Raw genomic sequence first — 20,687 nt, 5'->3', positions numbered from 1 at the left:
TCACAATATCTAAGAAGACCTGGATTCAAATCACTATTCAGCCATGAAGTTCACCAGATGGCCTTGGGCCATGCTCTCTTTCTCAGCCTAAACTACCTTACAGAGTGGTTGTGAAGATGAAAGGGGGTAAACCACCACACTGAGTTTCCTGTAGGAACGGCAGAACACAAGTATAATTACTCTTGTGTTGCTTGTTAAAGCAGCTACCACGTTTTCCAGACTCACAAAGAGAGTCTGGTCCAACAAGAAGCTGACGGAACATACCAAGATCCAGGTTTACAGAGCTTGCGTCCTGAGTACACTTCTGTACTGCAGCGAGTCATGGACTCTTCGCTCACAACAGGAGAGGAAACTGAACGCTTTCCACATGCGCTGCCTCCGACGCATTCTCGGCATCACCTGGCAGGACAAAGTTCCTAACAACACAGTCCTGGAACGTGCTGGAATCCCTAGCATGTATGCACTGCTGAAACAGAGACGCCTGCGTTGGCTCGGTCATGTTGTGAGAATGGATGATGGCCGGATCCCAAAGGATCTCCTCTATGGAGTACTCGTGCAAGGAAAGCGCCCTACAGGTAGACCACAGCTGCAATACAAGGACATCTGCAAGAGGGATCTGAAGGCCTTAGGGATGGACCTCAACAAGTGGGAAACCCTGGCCTCTGAGCGGCCCGCTTGGAGGCAGGCTGTGCAGCATGGCCTTTCCCAGTTTGAAGAGACACTTGGCCAACAGTCTGAGGCCAAGAGGCAAAGAAGGAAGGCCCATAGCCAGGGAGACAGACCAGGGACAGACTGCACTTGCTCCTGTTGTGGAAGGGATTGTCACTCCCGATTTGGCCTTTTCAGCCACACTAGACGATGTTCCAAAACCACCTTTCAGAGCGCGATACCATAGTCTCTCGAGACTGAAGGTTGCCAACAACTGCTTGTTTATAATATTATATTATATTTTATTATATTATATAGTATAATTTTGCAGCTAAGATACTGAAGTGCTGAAAAAATTAAGTTGACTAGTCAAAGAATATTGTAGCCAAAGCAGAAACTGAATCTGCCATTCCAAAAGTCAAGGTTTGCAGACAAACTTGACAGGATGATTTAGTCCAATTAATAAAGGGGTATCTTTTTAGCAATTATCCTACACATACTGTATACCAGTGTTTCTCAACCAATGGTACAGGTACCACCAGTGTACCTGAGGTTGTAGCTGAGGTTGATATTCACGAGACCCTTGGACACCCTACCCAGCAGTGAGACCCAACACAACAAACAGTTGTAGGAGGCTCCAAAGCATGCTTTTCCATGCTTGAAAAAGTCCTCCCATCCACCTTGAGCCTCTTACTAGTGTTTGCTGCATCACATCTAGCTTCCCAACCCAGAAGTAACTAGCAATGATGTCAGCACCAGTTACTTCCAGTGGTACTTCAAAAAGGTGAACCATGTGAACTGGTATGACAAGAGAACAAAAGCAGAGAAACACTGCTGTATACTATTATGTATTTCGAAGTTTGAGACCCTTTAGCCCTCAGTCTTCACAACTGTTTAACATTCCCTCATCAAGTATCACAAGACAGACACAAACTTGTCACATGCCATTGTTCATTTTGACTTTAGCTGACCTTAGCAGTCATGGCTTGAGACCCATGGCTTTTATTTGGGAAAAGAGACATTTTCACAAACAGAAGTGTCCCTGAGAAAGCCCATATGGCTCATGTTCCCTCCAAATAAGTCGTGGTCATTCCAGAGTACAGGAAGTTTATGTTGATTATTTCCCAAGGCTACTATTGTTCAATGAATGGTTGGTTCAGTGGTTGTGCAACGCACAGTTTTGCAATGAGAAGTTCAGTGGTTTCTTAGAGACTTCACACTGCACAGATCTTCCACAGCAAAACAAAAAGGAAAGCCAGTTGCAATGATTTCCTTTCCCAAAAGGTCTAATTTTCACAATTTTGGCTGAATTATAATGTATTTTCTCCCAGAGGGGTAGCTGTTAGACTGTGGCAGCAAACACAACAACATTCCTTGCAGTAGCTCATATACTGATGCATCTTCAGCTATCTGGTGACAAGACAAAAGCTTATGCTGAAAAAGACTGGTTAGCCATTAAGGTGCTACAAGACTGATTTAAGTCCAGGACACACTATGGATGGTTTTAAAGTAATACTTAAAATGAAAAGGGAACTGTCACTATGAAGTTAGTGCATTAGAATTCATTAGCTAACTTGATCCACGTGTTATGTAATGGAAGTAGTTTCCTCAGTATATATATTAACTGCTTGACTTTGGAGGTTAATACTACAGTATTTTTCCTAGAATACAGATTTATCATTCAAGGCTGCATATCAAGGAGGATCACTGATTGGAGAGGAGAAGCTGGAGTACATCAATCAAATTGTATTGCTCTGTTAACCAGGCAAAGATAGGTCAGGCTTCAAATATTTTCACGTCGCTGCAATCACAGGGGTCCTACTTCCATCTGACTAGCTAAGCACCTACAGCTCATGGTATCTCACTAGGCTGGTATCAGATCCCAGGGTTTTCAGTTCAAATTCTATAATCTGCAATGGAATACGCTTACCATGACAGAATCCTAAATTCATCTGTGATCAGCTCAGAATTATTATATACTTGTAAATGCTTATACTTTAGAGCCTTCTGTATAAATCTGTGGGAGTCCTCCATCTATACTTTCCCATGCAATATATACCTACCTACTTTCTAGAACCTCAATGTGCTGAGGTCACCAGAGGCACTGCTCCATAAGAACATAAGAACAGCCCCACTGGATCAGGCCATAGGCCCATCTAGTCCAGCTTCCTGTATCTCACAGTGGCCCACCAAATGCCCCAGGGAGCACACCAGATAACAAGAGACCTCATCCTGGTGCCCCCCTTTGCATCTGGCATTCTGACATAGCCCATTTCTAAAATGAGGAGGTTGCACATACACATCATGGCTTGTAACCCATAATGGATTTGTCCTCCAGAAACTTGTCCAATTCCCTTTTAAAGGCATCCAGGCCAAATGCTGTCACTACATCCTGTGGCAAGGAGTTCCACAGACCAACCACACGCTGAGTAAAGAAATATTTTCTTTTGTCTGTTCTAACTCTCCCAATACTCAATTTTAGTGGATGTCCCCTGGTTCTGGTGTTATGTGAGAGTGTAAAGAGCATCTCTCTATCCACTCTGTCCATCCCCTGCATAATTTTGTATGTCTCAATCATGTCCCCCCTCAGGCGTCTCTTTTCTAGGTGGAAGAGGCCCAAATGCTGTAGCCTTTCCTCATAAGGAAGGTGTCCCAGCCCAGTAATCATCTTAGTCGCTCTCTTTTGCACCTTTTCCATTTCCACTGTGTCTTTTTTGAGATGTGGCAACCAGAACTGGACACAATACTCCAGGTGTGGCTTTACCATTGATTTGTATAATGGCATTATAATATTAACCGTTTTGTTCTCAATACCTTTTCTAATGATCCCAAGCACAGAATTGGCCTTCTTTACTGCCGCTGCACACTGGGTTGACACCTTCATCGACCTGTCCACCATCACCCCAAGATCTCTCTCCTGATCTGTCACAGACAACTCAGAACCCATCAGCCTATATCTAAAGTTTTGATTCCTTGCCCCAATGTGCATGACCTTACACTTACTTACATTGAAACGCATCTGCCATTTTGTTGCCCATTCTGCTAGTCTGGAGAGATCCTTCTGGAGCTCCTCACAATCACTTCTGGTCTTCACCACTTGGAAAAGTTTGGTGTCATCTGCAAACTTAGCCACCTCACTGCTCACCCCTGTCTCCAGGTCGTTTATGAAGAAGTTGAAAAGCACTGGTCCCAGGACAGATCCTTGGGGCACACCGCTTTTCACCTCTCTCCATTGTGAAAATTGCCCATTGACACCCACTCTCTGTTTCCTGGTCTTCAACCAGGTCTCAATCCAGGAGAGGACCTGTCCTCTAATTCCCTGACTGTGGAGTTTTTTCAGTAGCCTTTGGTGAGCGACCGTGTCAAACACCTTCTGAATGTCCAGATATATAATGTCTACGGGTTCTCCCACATCTAATGCCTGTTGACCTTTTCAAAGAATTTTATAAGGTTCATGAGGCAAGACTTACCCTTACAGAAGCCATGCTGATTCTCCCTCAGCAAGGCTTGTTCATCTATGTGTTTTGAGATTCTATCTTTGATAAGGCATTCCACCATCTTACGTATATATGTTAGACTGACTGGCCTATAGTTTCCCGGGTCCACCCTCTTTCCCTTTTTAAAGATTTCCATATCCCTTTGTAATCAGAGGTATGATGGGCAAGTATAAGGGACAGAAGCTTTTCTCTTGTGGGGCCAAGGTGATGGAATACCATCCCAAGAGCATGGTTCCATCTTTGCTCTCCACACAATGAGCAGTAAACACACACTTATTTCAATGCCCTTTCAGGAGACCTTCACACTGAGTGATTTCATGATTCTGCTGCAGTGCACCTGCTTACAAAGACTATTGTACATTTTATTGTCATTGTTTTATGCTACATTTTAATTAGCAACCCTCTGCACATTTTCAAATAGAGAACTGGACTAAAAATAATAAATTGAATGAAGAGACTATTTCATGCATCAGAAGAAGCAAATCTAACCCATGAAATAGAATACTACAATAAATGTGTTCAAGTTTTAGGATGTTGAAGTTTCAACTTTTTTTTTTTAAAGAGAGTTCTGCCTGTTTTGTTAGGAATGTTCAACATCTTGAATAGAAATGAGCAAAAGGCTTCACATCTGTTTAATACCCTTAAGCAGAAATTGCACAGTACTTCCCCCTGATCAGCCATGTTGCATTAAAGGATTTCCCCCATTTATGCTGCTCAGCTCCTTCCACATACTCACATTTCCTTTGCTGAGATAGACAGTGACTTGACCCTCATCCCGGATCTCGGAAAACATGGGTGCTCCCACCAGGAGGTCTGAAAGTCCGTCAGAATTCAGATCAACTGCACATAAGGAGGAGCCAAAGTAAGAGCCCATCTGTAACCAAGCCGAGTCACAACAAAGCATTCAGTATCTGCCCGCACAAAGGAGGAAATCATTTATGCTTTTCTTCATTGGTAATTGAAAGAGCAACTTGCCACTCTATTTCACTCTGACACTTGTAGGAATTCTTTTCTGGAGAAAGTTTTTTTCCACTGGGATGGACAGACTGGCTTTTTTCATTGCAGGAACAAAACTCACACTTTCAGTTGTATCTTCAAATGATATGCCCCAAGAACCATTACTTTGAGAGGGCAATTTGCATTCAGTTTTTTAGCTTGAGTCAGCAACATGGGCTCTTTACAGAACTCTGGATGTTCATTCAGCTGTGTAAAAGCTGCAGTGCAGACCTACTATATCATGTTGAAAATCATTTAAAAGTCAACCAGAAAAAGAAAGTCATGATCTGAACATCTGTCAAGGCATTAATAAGATTGGTTTAACAGACTTATGACACAAACCTAATCAACTTTCCAGCAACGAGATAAGGGAACAAACATTGCCTTACCTTGAGGAGGCATCCGTGACTGCCTCCTCCCCAACTGCAGGATACAGCACGTGCCCTACTGACACAGCTATGGCAATGCTGGAAAGCTGGTTAGGATTGTGCCCTTAAAGGATGAAAGGCACTGAAGACTTAAAGGCACTGAAAATAATGTTTGTTGATTTCAATGAGTTTAAAAAGAATATAAGAAAAAAAGAATCAAATCTGTCTAGCAGCAACAATATCCAAAAACACCAAATCATCAAGTGTTATATCACTTTAACACCAATTTTGTCATCCACTTAATGCAGAACAGTAAAGATGGCAGATAAGCAAGTGAGCAGGGGATGATTTCACAGTATGTCTGCCACAGTATATCTGCCACAGGGAAACTTTGATGTAGCAGCCCAAAGACTGAAAGCCACACACCATGTAAATTGGCTCCACTGTGGAAAGAGTTCCCTGCCATCCCCCAATATTTCTGGTGGTGGCTGGCATTTGCAACAGAGACTCTCCACATGGTGTGATGGCAAGTCATAGTCATCAACCACAATAGCGTTTCATGTCATTTCCATGGGACAGCCTCATGTCCTGAATTTGCTCTGGATTTTTGTTGAGAAACACAACCACTTGCTGACTTTTGAATCCATGCACTCACTGTGAAACCGGGACCATATGCTGGGACCAAATGCCAAACCGCAGGTAGATTTGGTGACCTTAATTTTATCACTGTACACTATTTGAGCCAGAAATAAACGAAAAAACATTCTGAACGTACAAAAACTATTTCCACTTGTTCTGTGGAACTCACCTCATTAAACATTTACTGAGTGAACAGCTGCAGTTCCCTCTCCTCTTTAATATGGTCATACAGTTTGTCTTGGACCAACCTGAGCCAAATGTTTTAGCCGATTTATGATAGCAGTCATGCAGCAACAGCAATGCCTATCATCTAGTTCAGTGTTTCCCAATCTGTAGGTCCTACCAGTGGGTTGCAACTTAATCACTGGTGTGTCGTGGAACAGTTTTAACCTTTTTATGTATATTGTTATTTTATATGTATAAAAATTACACTTTTGTAGGTGCTTCTGACACAAATAAAGAATGAAACTGACAAGCTGACAGCTGTCAAAGAAAATACTACAGAACAAATATCAACTTAGATGTCTGGTTTATTTGCTTGCTTTTAGGGTTTAAGGTCAAATATTCAGCATTGCACTCCCTTTGTGGTTTCTTTTTTGTTAGCAAGATTTTTAGTTCGCAAAATAACTTGAAGAAAAGAAAATTACAATATGTGTTGAACAAAATACAATTGTGGCTGCAATCCTATACACTGTTGTAACAAGAGTTAGTCCCATTTAACTCAGTAAGACTTCCTTCTAAGTAGGCATGTACACAATTGTGCTGTGTATATTTGGACAATTTCAAATGGAAGAGTGTTTACCCAACTGATATACCATTGTGCAGTGTGGACTAAGGACACAATCCTATCGTGTGCTGGAACAGGCAAACCAAGGGCTTGCGCTATATCCAGCGCAGGATAGGGGCCCAAATGGCTCAGCAAGTGGTAAGGGGAAACTTTTCTCCTGACCTTTGGGTAAGGCACCCTGGCGCCAATGGGTCTTCTCAGACTTGTGCCAACTAAGGAGAGCGGAGCAGCCTGAAACTGCTCCAAGCTCCCAGGGAACGGGGGTTGGGATCTGGCATAACTGCCGGGTCCCAGCCCTATCTCCCATTTCCCACCCGCCTGCCCTGGGGCCGCCCACTGCCCGTCCTCCCCCCACCCCAGAACACTTCCCTCCCACCGCCTCCCCGCCCACTCCAGAGTCTTGTGTTAGCCAGGCTCAGCCAACGCAACACTCAGTGCCTCCATCAGTATGGATGCCCTACCAGCCTCCGAAGGCCAGCGCGCCTCTGCATGCCAGCCTTGCCTACTCACAAGGAGGCGCAAACATGCCGACCCTCCTGGGCTGACACAAGGGACTTGCGCCAGCCCAAGTCCTTCTCTGGATTGTGCCCTAAGTTGCATTAATGTAAGAACAGCAGCTTCTTACAATTCAAATTCAGCACCATTCATGCATATGGTTTCCAACGTCCTAAAAGCCCCTTAGGGTGCTTCTGGCACTGGATACTCTAGAAGCAGGACTCGGGTTCTTTGTTCTCTCTACTGTTGTGCTGGTTTGTCAGAATAGGGAGCCGATAGCCTAATCACTGCTGCACCACAAGTGGCCAGAGAATGATCCACCGCTACTCACAGAACCAAAGGATGAATAGGGTTCCCTTTGGTCCAAGGAAGATGTTGACTCTGGCCAAATTTCTCAGCCTGAGAAACTAATAGCTCAAGCTGTCTAAGGCTGCTCTTAGACCACCCATCTCCTGCAGCTGCTCAATTATCTATTTGCTTCCAGACCACCATTCCTTCCATTTCCCCCTTGCCCTTCAAAGATACAGGGCAAGGTACTTAGCACAGTTTAAAATGAAACTGTGAGCGAGTTCTTCTGCTGCTGAGCTCAAGAAACCTGCCAGCCTTTATCCAAGTAGATGCACTTTAGGAGTACATTGCGCAAACAAAAACATAAGATCAGGGAAAGTCCTTTCACGGTTTTACTTACACAAAATTTGCAAAAGCTCACAATATCAAAACAGAGGACTGTCTTATACATGACAGTTTCTTCCATAGATATAACTTCTCTTGTACAGCATCATGTATGATGAACACTGATATACTGCTATATGGGTGAGAAAAATTTTGCTACATGGATGAGAAAAATAACCATGAAGGAAATCATCATTTCAGGTATGTCATGTCAGGGAGACAGGATGCTGAGAAAGAGGGCCTCTTGAGCAGGGATCACAAAATTACAATCCCAGAACATAAATAAAAACAGAATTACAGCAATGAATTCCAAACTGAATTCCACACAGAGAGGGTTGTTCTGCTTGTTTTAAGAAAGCTATCTTTTTCTGTTAAGGATTGCTTACCTTTTTACCAGAGGCTTGAAAAATCTTTATTAAAGAACCAGATCTCTTATCAGTTCGGAAAATGTATACCTAAAAAGTAAAAAGGAAAAAAAAAAGGCTATCACATATATTAAGTATTATACAAAAGTATTTATTATTACCTGTAGGGCGCTTTCCTTGCACGAGTTCTCCATAGAGGAGATCCTTTGGGATCCGGCCATCATCCATTCTCACGACATGACCAAGCCAACGCAGACGTCTCTGTTTCAGCAGTGAATACATGCTAAGGATTCCAGCACGTTCCAGGACTGTGTTGTTTGGAACTTTGTCCTGCCAGGTGATGCCGAGGATGCGTCGGAGGCAGCGCATGTGGAAAACGCTCAGTTTCCTCTCCTGTTGTGAGCGAAGAGTCCATGACTCGCTGCAGTACAGAAGTGTACTCAGGACGCAAGCTCTGTAGACCTGGATCTTGGTATGTTCCATCAGCTTCTTGTTGGACCAGACTCTCTTTGTGAGTCTGGAAAACGTGGTAGCTGCCAAAGGATCTCCTCTATGGAGAACTCGTGCAAGGAAAGCGCCCTACAGGTAGACCACAGCTGCGATACAAGGACATCTGCAAGAGGGATCTGAAGGCCTTAGGGATGGACCTCAACAAGTGGGAAACCCTGGCCTCTGAGCGGCCCGCTTGGAGGCAGGCTGTGCAGCATGGCCTTTCCCAGTTTGAAGAGACACTTTGCCAACAGTCTGAGGCTAAGAGGCAAAGAAGGAAGGCCCATAGCCAGGGAGACAGACCAGGGACAGACTGCACTTGCTCCTGGTGTGGAAGGGATTGTCACTCCCGGATTGGCCTTTTCAGCCACACTAGACGCTGTGCCAGAACCACCTTTCAGAGCGCGATACCATAGTCTTTCGAGACTGAAGGTTGCCAATACTAAAATTTATTATTAATGACTCAAATATTTATGTATACTTGCAGGTATTTAATTAATAAATTTTTTAAAATGCCTGCCCATCAAACCGAAATTCAAAGTGGCTTAAAATTAAAAGTACAAATAAAACTGAACCCAAATTAGCATGTGTCTAAAATCCATCCTGGGTTCAGTCAATGCTGCCCTACCAGGCAGGACAATCGGGCCACTGTATGGCAATGTGGCCCATCTGTCCAAGGCTGTGGGAATGGACAAGAAGGACGGGCTTTCTTCTAAGAGTAGGACTGCACAACTTGTGACACATCAAGGGAAACACAACCCAGCAGTACGTACTATGACCTGCCAAGGAGCTTGAGAACTTTCCCACTCCAGTAATGCCAGATAAGCAGAAAAACCAGGATTTTTACAAATTCCCTGGTATGTTTCGATACATAACTTGCAGGTTGAGTTTCATCTCGATGGGCCAAAGATTTAACTTTTAATCTAGGATATGTAGTTCTAGATTAAAAGTCAGCCCCAAGGGTATGTATGTGTGTTGCATACACATGAACCTGAATGTAATGTATCAAGCACCAGAGTGCCGCTGCTGTAAACTTTGAATCTGACTTCTGACATGCTTTCCAAAAAGGTTGACCAACACTGGTCTGCAGAACACCATAGTAATATATACAGCCACACTAGACGCTGTGCCAGAACCACCATCCAGACCGCGATACCATAGTCTTTCCAGACTGAAGGTGGCCAACAAGCAAAGATGCTTGACTAGGAAAAATAATACGGTGGGCCCTTCTTATCTGAAGGCCTGGTATCCACAGATTTGAGCATGCCGAGCCCTGGCTCGAACTTCCCCACATAGGTCCCCTCCTATCTGGGTGGGCCTCAACATCATAGTTTTCCAACCATCACAGGAGAGTAATGGCCACAGAGAGATCAGACTGGGACCTCAGCAGGACCCTGGAACCTCAGCAGCTGTCGAACAACAATAATCCTTGATGCCACCCCTGGGCTCAGTTCATTATTGTTACAAGAAGAAAAGTATTAGGACGCTCCTTAGAGCATTATAGCAGGCTGTTGTGGAGACAACTAAGATAAACATTACAAAAAAATACTTTGTGCATTTTTAGATTTTATATATCATAATCATATCAATGCAGTCCTTTCAGATATGCTGTCCAAATTGGTTAGCAGACTAAAATATCTTGTTTTATCCTATTTTCCAGAAACTGGGTCAACATGAAGAATATTATCACATGAGTAAGCAAAGTTTAATCGAGAGCCACACCTTTCCGATGCCTCCATCCTGGGGAGCTCCTCCTACAATGTCTGTGGTTGTCAGCTGAGAGAAATGACCCGCTGTCACCGCATATCCTGAACAGGGTGTATATAGGGTGGATGAGCAGGGATATAGGAGGAGAGAAACGACAAATACATTTTGAAAAGGAAACAGATCTAAGGATCAGGTCAGCCATCTGGAGGACACTAAGATTTTTTTACCTCTCTGTTAAAGTGCAGATATGCTAACATCATGCCAAAAAGTCACTGGGAGGCCTAGCAATCCAGAATGGGAACTCACCAGCGTGCAATTCAAGGTCAGAAATTACAACAAGCAACTAAGCACTTTTCCCAAAGGCAAGACAACAATGGTGTGGAGGGAAGCTTTGCAGGAAACAAGGGTAAGAGTTTGCTTTACAGAGCAATCCTATACATGCTTATTCAGAAGTAAGGCCAGCTATATGCAGTTGGGCTTATTCCCGGGTACAGGGGTATATAGGATTGCAGCCTAAGTCAATTAGGGATCTAGTAAGGCTGTGGTGAGAGATTTTAGATGCACAAGAAAAGTAGAAAAACATTAAACAGAGAAATTCTGTGTGTGTGTGTGTGTGTGTGTGTGTGTGTGTGTGTGTGAGAGAGAGAGAGAGAGAGAGAGAGAGAGATTCATCTAAAAGAAACTATCTTTCATGCCTGTGAGCGATGGTCTCCATATTAACCCAACAAAATAGGGCTCCCCCAGACAGAATTGCTTCAGTTACACCATGCTTGTTGACAAAATGGGCAGCACAATCCTATCCACTCCCCCCCCCCACCAAGCCGATACAAGTCCCTTGTGCTGAAAAGCACGTTTGCAACTACTGAGAAGCAGGCTGGGCCAGTATACGGATGTGTGTTGGCTCATTAGCACCAGGACAGGGTGAGCAGTGGCAGACCTCCCATTATAGTTGATGGGGAAAATGCCCCAGGCACAAGCCTGTAGGACCCCATGGAAGCCTCTCTGAGGCACCTGATGGGGTCAGAAACTGTGCTTCTGGTTTTCTGGAAGCACAGTTTATAGCATCGGGGGCAGCTGCAGGAAGCTTCCCTGCAACAGCCTTGGGTCACATGAGGTTCCATGAGCCTCAGGTGAGTGGGGAGGGCAGATTTGCACAGGGGGGTGGCAACAGCCTGCGGGGGGCGCCATCACGGCCCTTTGTCCTGGGGCTGGAGAGGTCCGCCACTGAGGGTGAGTTTGTACCTGTCCAGGCAGGCCAGCACAGTGGATGGGAGAGAGCGAAGAAAGGGAGGAATGAAAGTGGGGAGGGGGCATTCCAGGGTGGCCTGAGGGGGCAGATCAGGCCCATGAGGGGTGGTGGGACCAGGCGCAGCGGCGCAGGCCGGATCCCAACCCCCGTCCATGGCTCAAGTGGCACTACTCAGGCCACTTGAATCTGCAACTGCAAAATCATGGGCGCAGATCCAAGTAGTCCCATAGAGCTGCTTGTGGCATTGTTTGGGGTAAGGGGACTAAAATCCCCTTACTCCAAGTTGCACCCCGGGCCACACCAAACCTGCGCTAGATACAGCACAGGCCAGTCAACTTGCCTCTTCCAGAGCAGGTTAGGATTATGCCCTAAGAAAAAGAGACAGGAGCAGAGAAAAAACACCAAGTGAATGTGCCTCTGCCTTTGTAAGAATGAGGAGAAAAAGTATATATCAAATAGGGGAAAGGTTTATTTGAAAGAGAGATCAATAACTTAGTCCTGTTTGCCACACTAAAAATGATATATTATGAGACAGGAAGAGTCTGCAGGAGGAAAAGGGTCAGCTTCTTTCCCTTGTAAGGCTGTCATTTCATACCAAAGCATCCCTACCCCCACGCTGTGAATTATAGGTATTCTATCTGCATACTGACTGTGAGGCCTATTAAAAGAGAAAACCTCTGTGTCTTCAACATATGTACCCACCTCTCATTTCACTATTCTCAAGCGGTTTTCACTAAGTGGTTTCTTTTAAAAAAAAATAATAATAAAGCAGCGTAGGCTAAAAGAAAACAAGAGGTTGGTTTGCAGTTTTTTAAAAGCATTGCTTTGGCTTAATACGTCAAACAAATTCAGGAAAGTGGAGGTTGGTCAATGCTATCACAATCAAAGCAAATGGTCACAGGGGACCAGACAGAAGCCATTAGATGTACAGTATTTCTCTTGTGACATTAACTGCATTTTTAATTTTAATTGTTAAGTTTCGAAAAGTTATCAACGAACAACAATGTCTGCATCCCTATCATATTCTGGCAGATTTTCTTATGAACAGTAAATCATAAAAGACTTCTTGGCCATGATTACTAATGAATTCATCCTTCAAATACTTTATGACCACTTCAACTAATGACAATTAAGGCAAAGATCACTAATGAAAATTAAGACAGAGATCACATCTACACGACAAACTAATTTGGTACAATCATGGCTTACCACAAATTACCACTGTGATTTATGGCTTTCTGAGGGTGCTCGAAGTGATCTACCCCCACCCACCCACCCAAAGAGCTACATTCCCCAGGATATAGGAGAACACATATGCAAGTGATACATTCACTGCATATGCCTACCATTTAGGATATGTGTAGTCAAATCTATATAACATCAATGACTATTGTACAGAGCCTGTGTGCTGGTGGAGCACTGTGAAGTGCTTTGCAACAACAGAGGAGTCTGTGGTGCTGGTGGGAAGGCCCGCACTGGCCTGCTGGCACCAGTGGAAGGAACACAGAGAACACAGGGGACATTACTTAAGAATGCAGGTTTCCCCCAGAGGATGCAGCGCAAGCCACGCTGGTGTACTGCATTGGCATGGGGGAGTTTAGTTAGGACTGGATTGTAAGGTTGGGAGGAGAGCCTTAGATTCTTGGATTCCAATCTACAGTTGGCCCACTGTATCTGCGGATTCAGGACTCACAGATCACATTACCTGCTGGTCCCCAAACCTGTGGGTCAAACCCACATGGACCCTCAAAAGGCGAGTGGAGCACAGCTCCTCTTGCCTCTGGAGGACTACAGGGCCCCTGAAACCCACAGATTTCATTACCTGCAGGGGTTCCTGGAAAGAAAACCTCATGGATAATGCAGAATTTTCCTTAGGCCAGTAATTTTCAAGCTTTCTCCCTTAATGTAACACCACTTTGTCAAGTCTGCTCAGGCATCTCTGAGCATCTGCTGTGGAACTCTCGCACATGGCAGAGGGTTCTTGGCCCTCTTGGCAGAGTTTCTTGGTGTATATGATATCTTATTCACATGGCATATTGGTCAGGTCTTCAAAGTCTGACTATCACACTATGTGAAGCAAGACTTGTCCCAGGACATACTCAAGACTCCCATGAGGCTCTAACTCAGCAGTTTTCAACCATTTTCATCTCATGGCACACTGATAAGGGCACAAAATTTTCAGGGCACATCATCAGTTTTTGGACAATTGGCAAGGCACACCGTGCTGCCGACAGGGGGCTCAAATTCACAATGGCCTACTAATAAATGACCCTTTCCCAAACTCCCATGGCACATCTGTGGACCATTTGCGGCTCACCAACGTGCCAAGGTACACTAGTTGCTGCTCTAATTCCAAGGAAGATCAATGGGGTGAGCAAGCTATCATGGAGGGAAGTTTACCCACTATTACTTGTCACTGAGAAACACCTAGTAAGTTTTCATAGACTCCAAGGGTTCTGCAGAACACAGTTGAAAAACCATTGCGCCTTCCCAATGGGAAATTCTGGGAGCCTCCGAAACCTTATCAGGCTGTAGCCATTCGTCCCAATGTATTCCAACTGTCATGTATTTTTCCCCACTATGAAAAATGTCATGTATTTTTCCCCACAATGAAAAACGATATGAAATGAAGTCTCAAATACAACCAGGATTTGAAATCGATAGCAAGTAAGAAGTCTACATCACTTACCTAGGTACGTGTACCTCCTGGCTATCACAGTAGCATCATTCAGTTTGAAATATGTATTGTCAGTGAGGTTCTGTACTTTGATGGTTCCTGTCCAGTAATAAGATCCAGGGGCTCCCATGATGACCAGCTCCTACCAAAAGAAGAATTTCATCATGTTGATTTTCTAGAGATAAGAAAATAAGCATTGAAGGTTTTCCAGGAATTACTAAAATCACAACATAATCCAGAAAAAAGCATGAGTCTAGAAGAATTCTAAAATAAGAAATTTTGGAACCATAAGGGAAAAGGGGTGGAATTGTGGGAAAAGTAGCATACAGTGGCGTACCTGGAGGGGGGCAAGTGGGGCAAATACCCCAGGCATCGACCCTCTGGGGTGCCTCCTCAAGCCTGCCGCCCGTTCACCTTTTTCTTTAAAGGGAGAGAAGCCAGCAGCTCCAAGACAGGGGAGCTTCCAGCAGCCTTTTCAAAAGGGGAAAGGTGGAGGTAGCCACACGGAAGTAACTGTGTTGATGATGACATAACTGCAATTACTTCTGGGTCAGGGGCGGGGGGGCAAAAACGGGATGTGGAGGGGTGAAAAATGGGGGGTTGCCTCAGGCGCCAGGACCTCCAGGTACGCCACTGGTAGCATATATGCAGCACTTATTTCCTTACCAAAAAGAAGACTTCAGTAGTTTAATAACATGAAATGTATTATGTAAAAGGCATGATACATTGTTCTGGTATATTAGTCAGACCCACATGGACCCTCCGGGGCTTGTCTCTGGAGGGTGCTCTGAGCGCAGAGGAGGCCACATGCAGCCTCCCCGGCCCACAGAACACCTTCTAAGGCCTCTGGGAGGCTGCAGAAGGTCATTTCCGTTTTTATGGTAAAACCAGAAATGACATTTTAAGGCCTTAAAAGGCCTTCAGAGGGCCAGGGAGGCTGCTGCCGCCACCTTATTTTTAAAAAGAGGAGAATGGAACAGAAAAGGAAGTTTGAGGAAGGAAATCTGCCTTGGGTGCCCTTTGGGGAAAAAGGTGGAATATAAATCTAATTAATTAATTAATTAATAATAATAATAATAATAAGTGCGAGAGCCACTCTACACCACTACTCTCCTCTCTTCCACACTTCCTTTTATTCCCATTTTCCTTTTCAAATTCAGGAGGCCAGAAGAGGAAGAGAAGAGGAGGTGGACGGGTGCAAGAGGGCATTTCTTTCAATCAGAAACCCGAGAAGACTGCCTCAGTCAGTCTCATGAAGTGGCTAGCCGGTGGCGTAGCTAAGGGGGTGCAGGGGGTAGCAGCTGCACTGGGCAACAAGCTTTAGGGGGGCAACAAGCTGAGCTTGACACTAGTGACCAAAATTGTGAAAAATTGGTATGTACGAATAATACCATCATGTTATATATCATTGGAAAGGTAATTTCATGCAGAATGCAATGAAATAATCCCCATTGGAATATCTGCATTATATCAGAAGTTATGGCCAATTAACCAGAAAATGAAAACACAACTGCCTTATGGAATAAAAAGTGGATTTTCTTAACTCAAAACTGACTTATGAGACTGATTGTTCTGAGAGTCAATGAGATGTTATTATAACACAGGATGGAACCAATAAGGTGTTAATTTCCTTAATTTCCAGCTCTCATTTCCATGTATCATAATATAGCTACTCCTGCTAATTGGTAAAGAGGCACTTTTCAAATGGTGTTCCCCTTATATTTAGTAGGGAGAGAATAACTGTCCCTCTTCACCCCAGCACAGTGCCTCTAACCAATAAGGGGGACACTTTTTATTTATTTACTTAATTAAATTTGATTTTGTCAAGGAAGGGGGGGGCTACAAAATCTTCTTTGATCCCAGGCAGCATATAGATGACTTAGCTATGCCACTGGCTGCGAGGGAGGTGGCAGAGCAAGTGGGTGGTGAGTTACTGGGGGGAGGAAGCAGGTTTTCCCTTGATTTTCATTTTTTTAAAAGCCTGGGTGTGATGTCACTTCTGGTTGTGACATCAATTCCGGGGCATCATTTTGAGCTCTGCACCAGGCTACACGTCCTTTAGCTACGCTACTGCGGCCAGCCCTGGGATTGTTCCATGTAAGCCATCAAACAACAGCATGGGATGCACAATGTAAACATGGGTGACAATGTCAAAACCTTTCTGAACCACAAATACCGAGCTCACTCATTCTTAGTCACTGTCCTGAATTTCCTCTTCAAAAACAGCTGCTGCAGGAGTTCACATCAAATGTCTAGTTCAGGGGTGTCAAACATAAGGCCAGGGCTGGATGCAGCCCACAGAAGCTTTTTATCCAACACTTGGTCTCTCAGCTGCTGAGCAGTGCTGAGGTGTTACTGCTGAAAGGGTGGCCCACATGATAATTGGGCTCTGCTTATCTTGAAATATGATCATGATTTGCATATTTTCTTTTCTGTCATTTGCAGCTAATGTATTCCTAAGTGAGAAAAAAAGTGCTTATTTCTGGTTATGACCTGTTAAACGACATCACTTCCTGGCCCTAAGCAAGCATCGTAAATGCTATTCGGCCCAATGTATGAAACGTGTTTGACATCTCTATTCTAGTTCACTAAACTGTTTCACTGTTGGCATGGAACAGGGACTGACCAGTCTGTTATCCAGAACTGCTGAATCTTAGCCTACTGATCTACACAGGGAAAGCAAAAGCAGTTAATTAACTTAAGCAGATGCTTGAATTACTGTGAATTACCGACACATGGCAGGTTTCCCCAATCCACAAATCTTCTCATGACTCTCACTGGACATCTAGAGCAAGCCCTGGACCAGCGTCCAGGTATATCTTGTAATATTTGGGCACCCTTGTGTACCTCTCTTTTCTCTGCCAGACCAAAGAACTAGGCCTAGTCATTTGGCATTTGAGCGCGACTGCCTCTATTACATGAAAAGGACAGAAATTACAGTAGCCTGGTATGCCTACATATGTTGTAAATAGGCATTATTCCTGTGAGCGGCTATGCCTCAGGGACAACCAAACCACCTCTCAGCAGAAAACAATATGCATTAGCAGGGCTACGTACGTGTATATTAGGCGCTTGCCTGTCTGACCCTAAACTCATTTATCTACATTTCCTGCTCCTTCTGAAATGGCTGAAGCGTTAGGCCAGGGCACTAAAAGTTCAAAGCCACCTTTTGAATGAGGAGCAGGCAAAGGGAGTTCAGAGCCTGGGAAAAGAAACAGGCTCAATACTGCAGACAAGTCAGGAAACAGCTGTTGCTGACAAGGCTCTTATGATCAAACACATTATTGCAAAAGGTTGCCACCCATAGCAGATTGACTGAGAAAGATCCCACTGGACTGTTTTGTCCAACATGGTACAAGTTTTGCTTATGTGAACCAGAGTGATGAAACCCTTTGAGCCACAGGTGAAAATGCTTTAAAATTAATCTTTTTAAACATTCCTTTCGATTTCAGCTTTGCCTAAGGCAGAATGAGAGATTACCAAACAGGCATTGCTGCCACCAAACAAAACGGTGGCCCTGCTTCTAGTTTCTTCTCCTTGCTGTCGTAATGTATGGTACAGGAACTGTGTGGCATGTCAGCACCAAATTATACATTTCCCCACGGCATATCCATTGATGTGGAGTGGGGAAGAGCACTAGAAATGATCATTTAATAAGAATCATGTTGAGACTTCTCAAGATGCTGAATCCAAGACCAAAATCCAGGCTTACACCATGTGATTATAGACTGGGCTTATAGCAAGTACTTGACAATTGCCAAGTACCACTGATCGCTTGTCAGTAGTGATGATAATCGCTTTCTGAATGCGCAAAGCACGTGACATGGATCATATTGATGTGAAGTAAACAACAACCTGCAAAGTAAATAAGGTTGCCATCTTATCCACACTTACCTGGGAGTAAGCCCCATTGATTATAAAGGAACTTCTGAGTAACTATGCATAAGATTGGACTCTAGGTTTTACTATCTTCTATCAAATTGCAGCCAAAGAGCTGAGGTGGAGTGAATTGCACCCCTCATCCCTCACAGAGAAAAAACACAATGTGGTGAGGAAGAGCAGAAGAAGGAGGAAAACCCAGGAAGGTGAAAAGTCACCATCTCTATCTGCTGGTGTCTCCATAAGCTGACCTGCCCCCCTCCTCACTCACAGAAAAAAACAAAAAACCAACAGTCCTGTGAAGAGCAGGAAGAGAAGCCAGAGAGGCAACCCTGCCCGCCTTTATTTTTGTGGTCTACTAATATGTAGAAAAGAGATACTGTGAACACCTTGGGCATCTTCAGACAGGAAAGGGAAAGGTAGTATATACATATTCTGAATACATAAAATGAATAGTGAGTTCATGGCAAAGGTGAGATTCAAACTCAGTCTTTTAGGCGCTACACTACACCAGCTCTCTGGTGGACATGGGTATAAATTACAGACATTGCCAGGAAAAGGACTCATGGAAGAGTGGGCAAATATGAAAGTCAACATAGTGCAGCCAGGGAAGCCTTGAATGTCTCACCCAAGCTTCACCACTCACCTCTGTGAACGAGCCTGCTATTCCAGCTTGACACGACCCGTGCTCTTCGCCGTATTTCTTCTTATACTCTAATAGGGAGAAGACATTAAGGGAGAGAGAGGAACACAGTCGCGTCAGTCCTTGCCAGATACATGCGGTTCACAGTCGCCAGTCCCCTCTATTTCATTCTGCATGCTTTGCTAAGCTCCGAGTTGCAGGAGGTCAGCATCAGAGTTGGGAAATCTCTGGAATTCAGGGAACCTCAGAAATTCAGGCTCCTCTGGGCAGGACATGGGTATTGTCAAAACCAAGCAACAAGGAACAGCAACAGTATAATAAACAGATAAAATTCCTCAATCAATATATCCACAAAAACCACATACCACTCAAGGTTCTGACAGCTTAGATTAAATAGGGCAACAGTCATAAAATTATAGAATGAAAAAGTGAATGGGTGCTGATGATTTATTCACAGAAACCTAGTTAAAACTGAAACATTAGATTAGAGGCTGATGGCTCAACCCTTTGTACTCCGAAGAAAATGAAGCTGGAATTTACATATTGACATTTGTGACTTTGTCCTTGTTAATTAGCCTTGTCTCTTCCTTTCCTATGTCCCCTTTTCCACTTAGCAATTTGGACAGCACATTCTTTGGATCAGAGGCATGTTTCTGTTTATGGTCCTGTGTAAACTCCCAAGTACAGTGAGAGTGCTAGTAATAATACTATTAAAATCAACACAATAGAAGCAGTGCAGAATCTGTGAGGAACAGAGAATTTCTGAGATACAGCATCGCTAAAGGTAGTATTGATGAGGTACTCTGTCTATCCCTCCCAGAGTTCATTATCCCCAATGCAAGCCTCAAAAGTACTTCTGGAGTGTGAAAACCTCTGAATTACTTATTTTAATAAGAGCCTTGCATTGCCCACTCCACACCTGAAGTCTGTAACAGCTTACAACTAACCCTGTAGATAACTCTGTTTACCCAGAAAAAATAGGAAACTGCACAATATCCAAATAAATGGATGCCTCAAAAATTTGTAGAATTTTTGTAGAATTGCTGTAGAATGCAATAATTATCTTCTCTGAAGCTCTGAAATCTAAATTTATAAATAAATAAAAATTAACTTCATTCTACAGATTAAGAAATCCTGGGAATTCTAGTTCTGTGAAGAAACAAGCAAAAAAATATTTTAGGCTGCAATTCTGTACACACTTGTCTGACAGGAAATCTCATTGAACTCAATAGGACTTACTTCTGTGTTGATATAGCTAGGGTTATTCAGTACAGCTAAAATATTGGGGGGGAGGCAGTCAAAAAACTAGTTTCCAGACTATGAAACCAGTTTAAATGCGCAGTGTAGACATGTCCTAAGGAGCTCAGAGTGTTTCTAATCCGAATTAGAGTTTTTTAACTCTATATACATTTTCTGAGTTGCTTCTGTTCTTCACATTCATATCACTGGCAAAGAAGTCAGCATATCATTACAAAATATTCCCACTTCCTGCTTCTTGCAACATGTTCCCAAGGATAACGAGTGTTTCAGGGAAAACAAAGTGTGCTTCAGATTCTGAAAACACCCATCGTAGAGC

The 20,687-nt window shown here is 43.8% G+C and overlaps 1 protein-coding gene across 1 annotated transcript in view; it reads right to left on the bottom strand.

Annotated features, from left to right (window-relative positions):
- Positions 1 to 20,687, bottom strand: part of ITGA9 (integrin subunit alpha 9) — a 276,091-nt gene that overhangs the window by 213,810 nt on the left and 41,594 nt on the right. Inside the window, exons 5-9 of the mRNA XM_066627787.1 lie at positions 19,115 to 19,182; positions 14,602 to 14,731; positions 10,679 to 10,764; positions 8,489 to 8,557; positions 4,882 to 5,019 (exon numbers count right to left, since the gene is read on the bottom strand). Coding sequence (XP_066483884.1) covers positions 4,882 to 5,019; positions 8,489 to 8,557; positions 10,679 to 10,764; positions 14,602 to 14,731; positions 19,115 to 19,182 — 491 coding nt within the window. The remainder of the gene's footprint in view (positions 1 to 4,881; positions 5,020 to 8,488; positions 8,558 to 10,678; positions 10,765 to 14,601; positions 14,732 to 19,114; positions 19,183 to 20,687) is intronic.

This window comes from Tiliqua scincoides, chromosome 5, assembly GCF_035046505.1.
Source record: "Tiliqua scincoides isolate rTilSci1 chromosome 5, rTilSci1.hap2, whole genome shotgun sequence".
Taxonomy (NCBI): Eukaryota; Metazoa; Chordata; class Lepidosauria; order Squamata; family Scincidae; genus Tiliqua; species Tiliqua scincoides.
The sequence above is the reverse complement of the archived record's forward strand: the minus strand, read 5'-3'. Positions and strand labels throughout refer to the sequence as shown.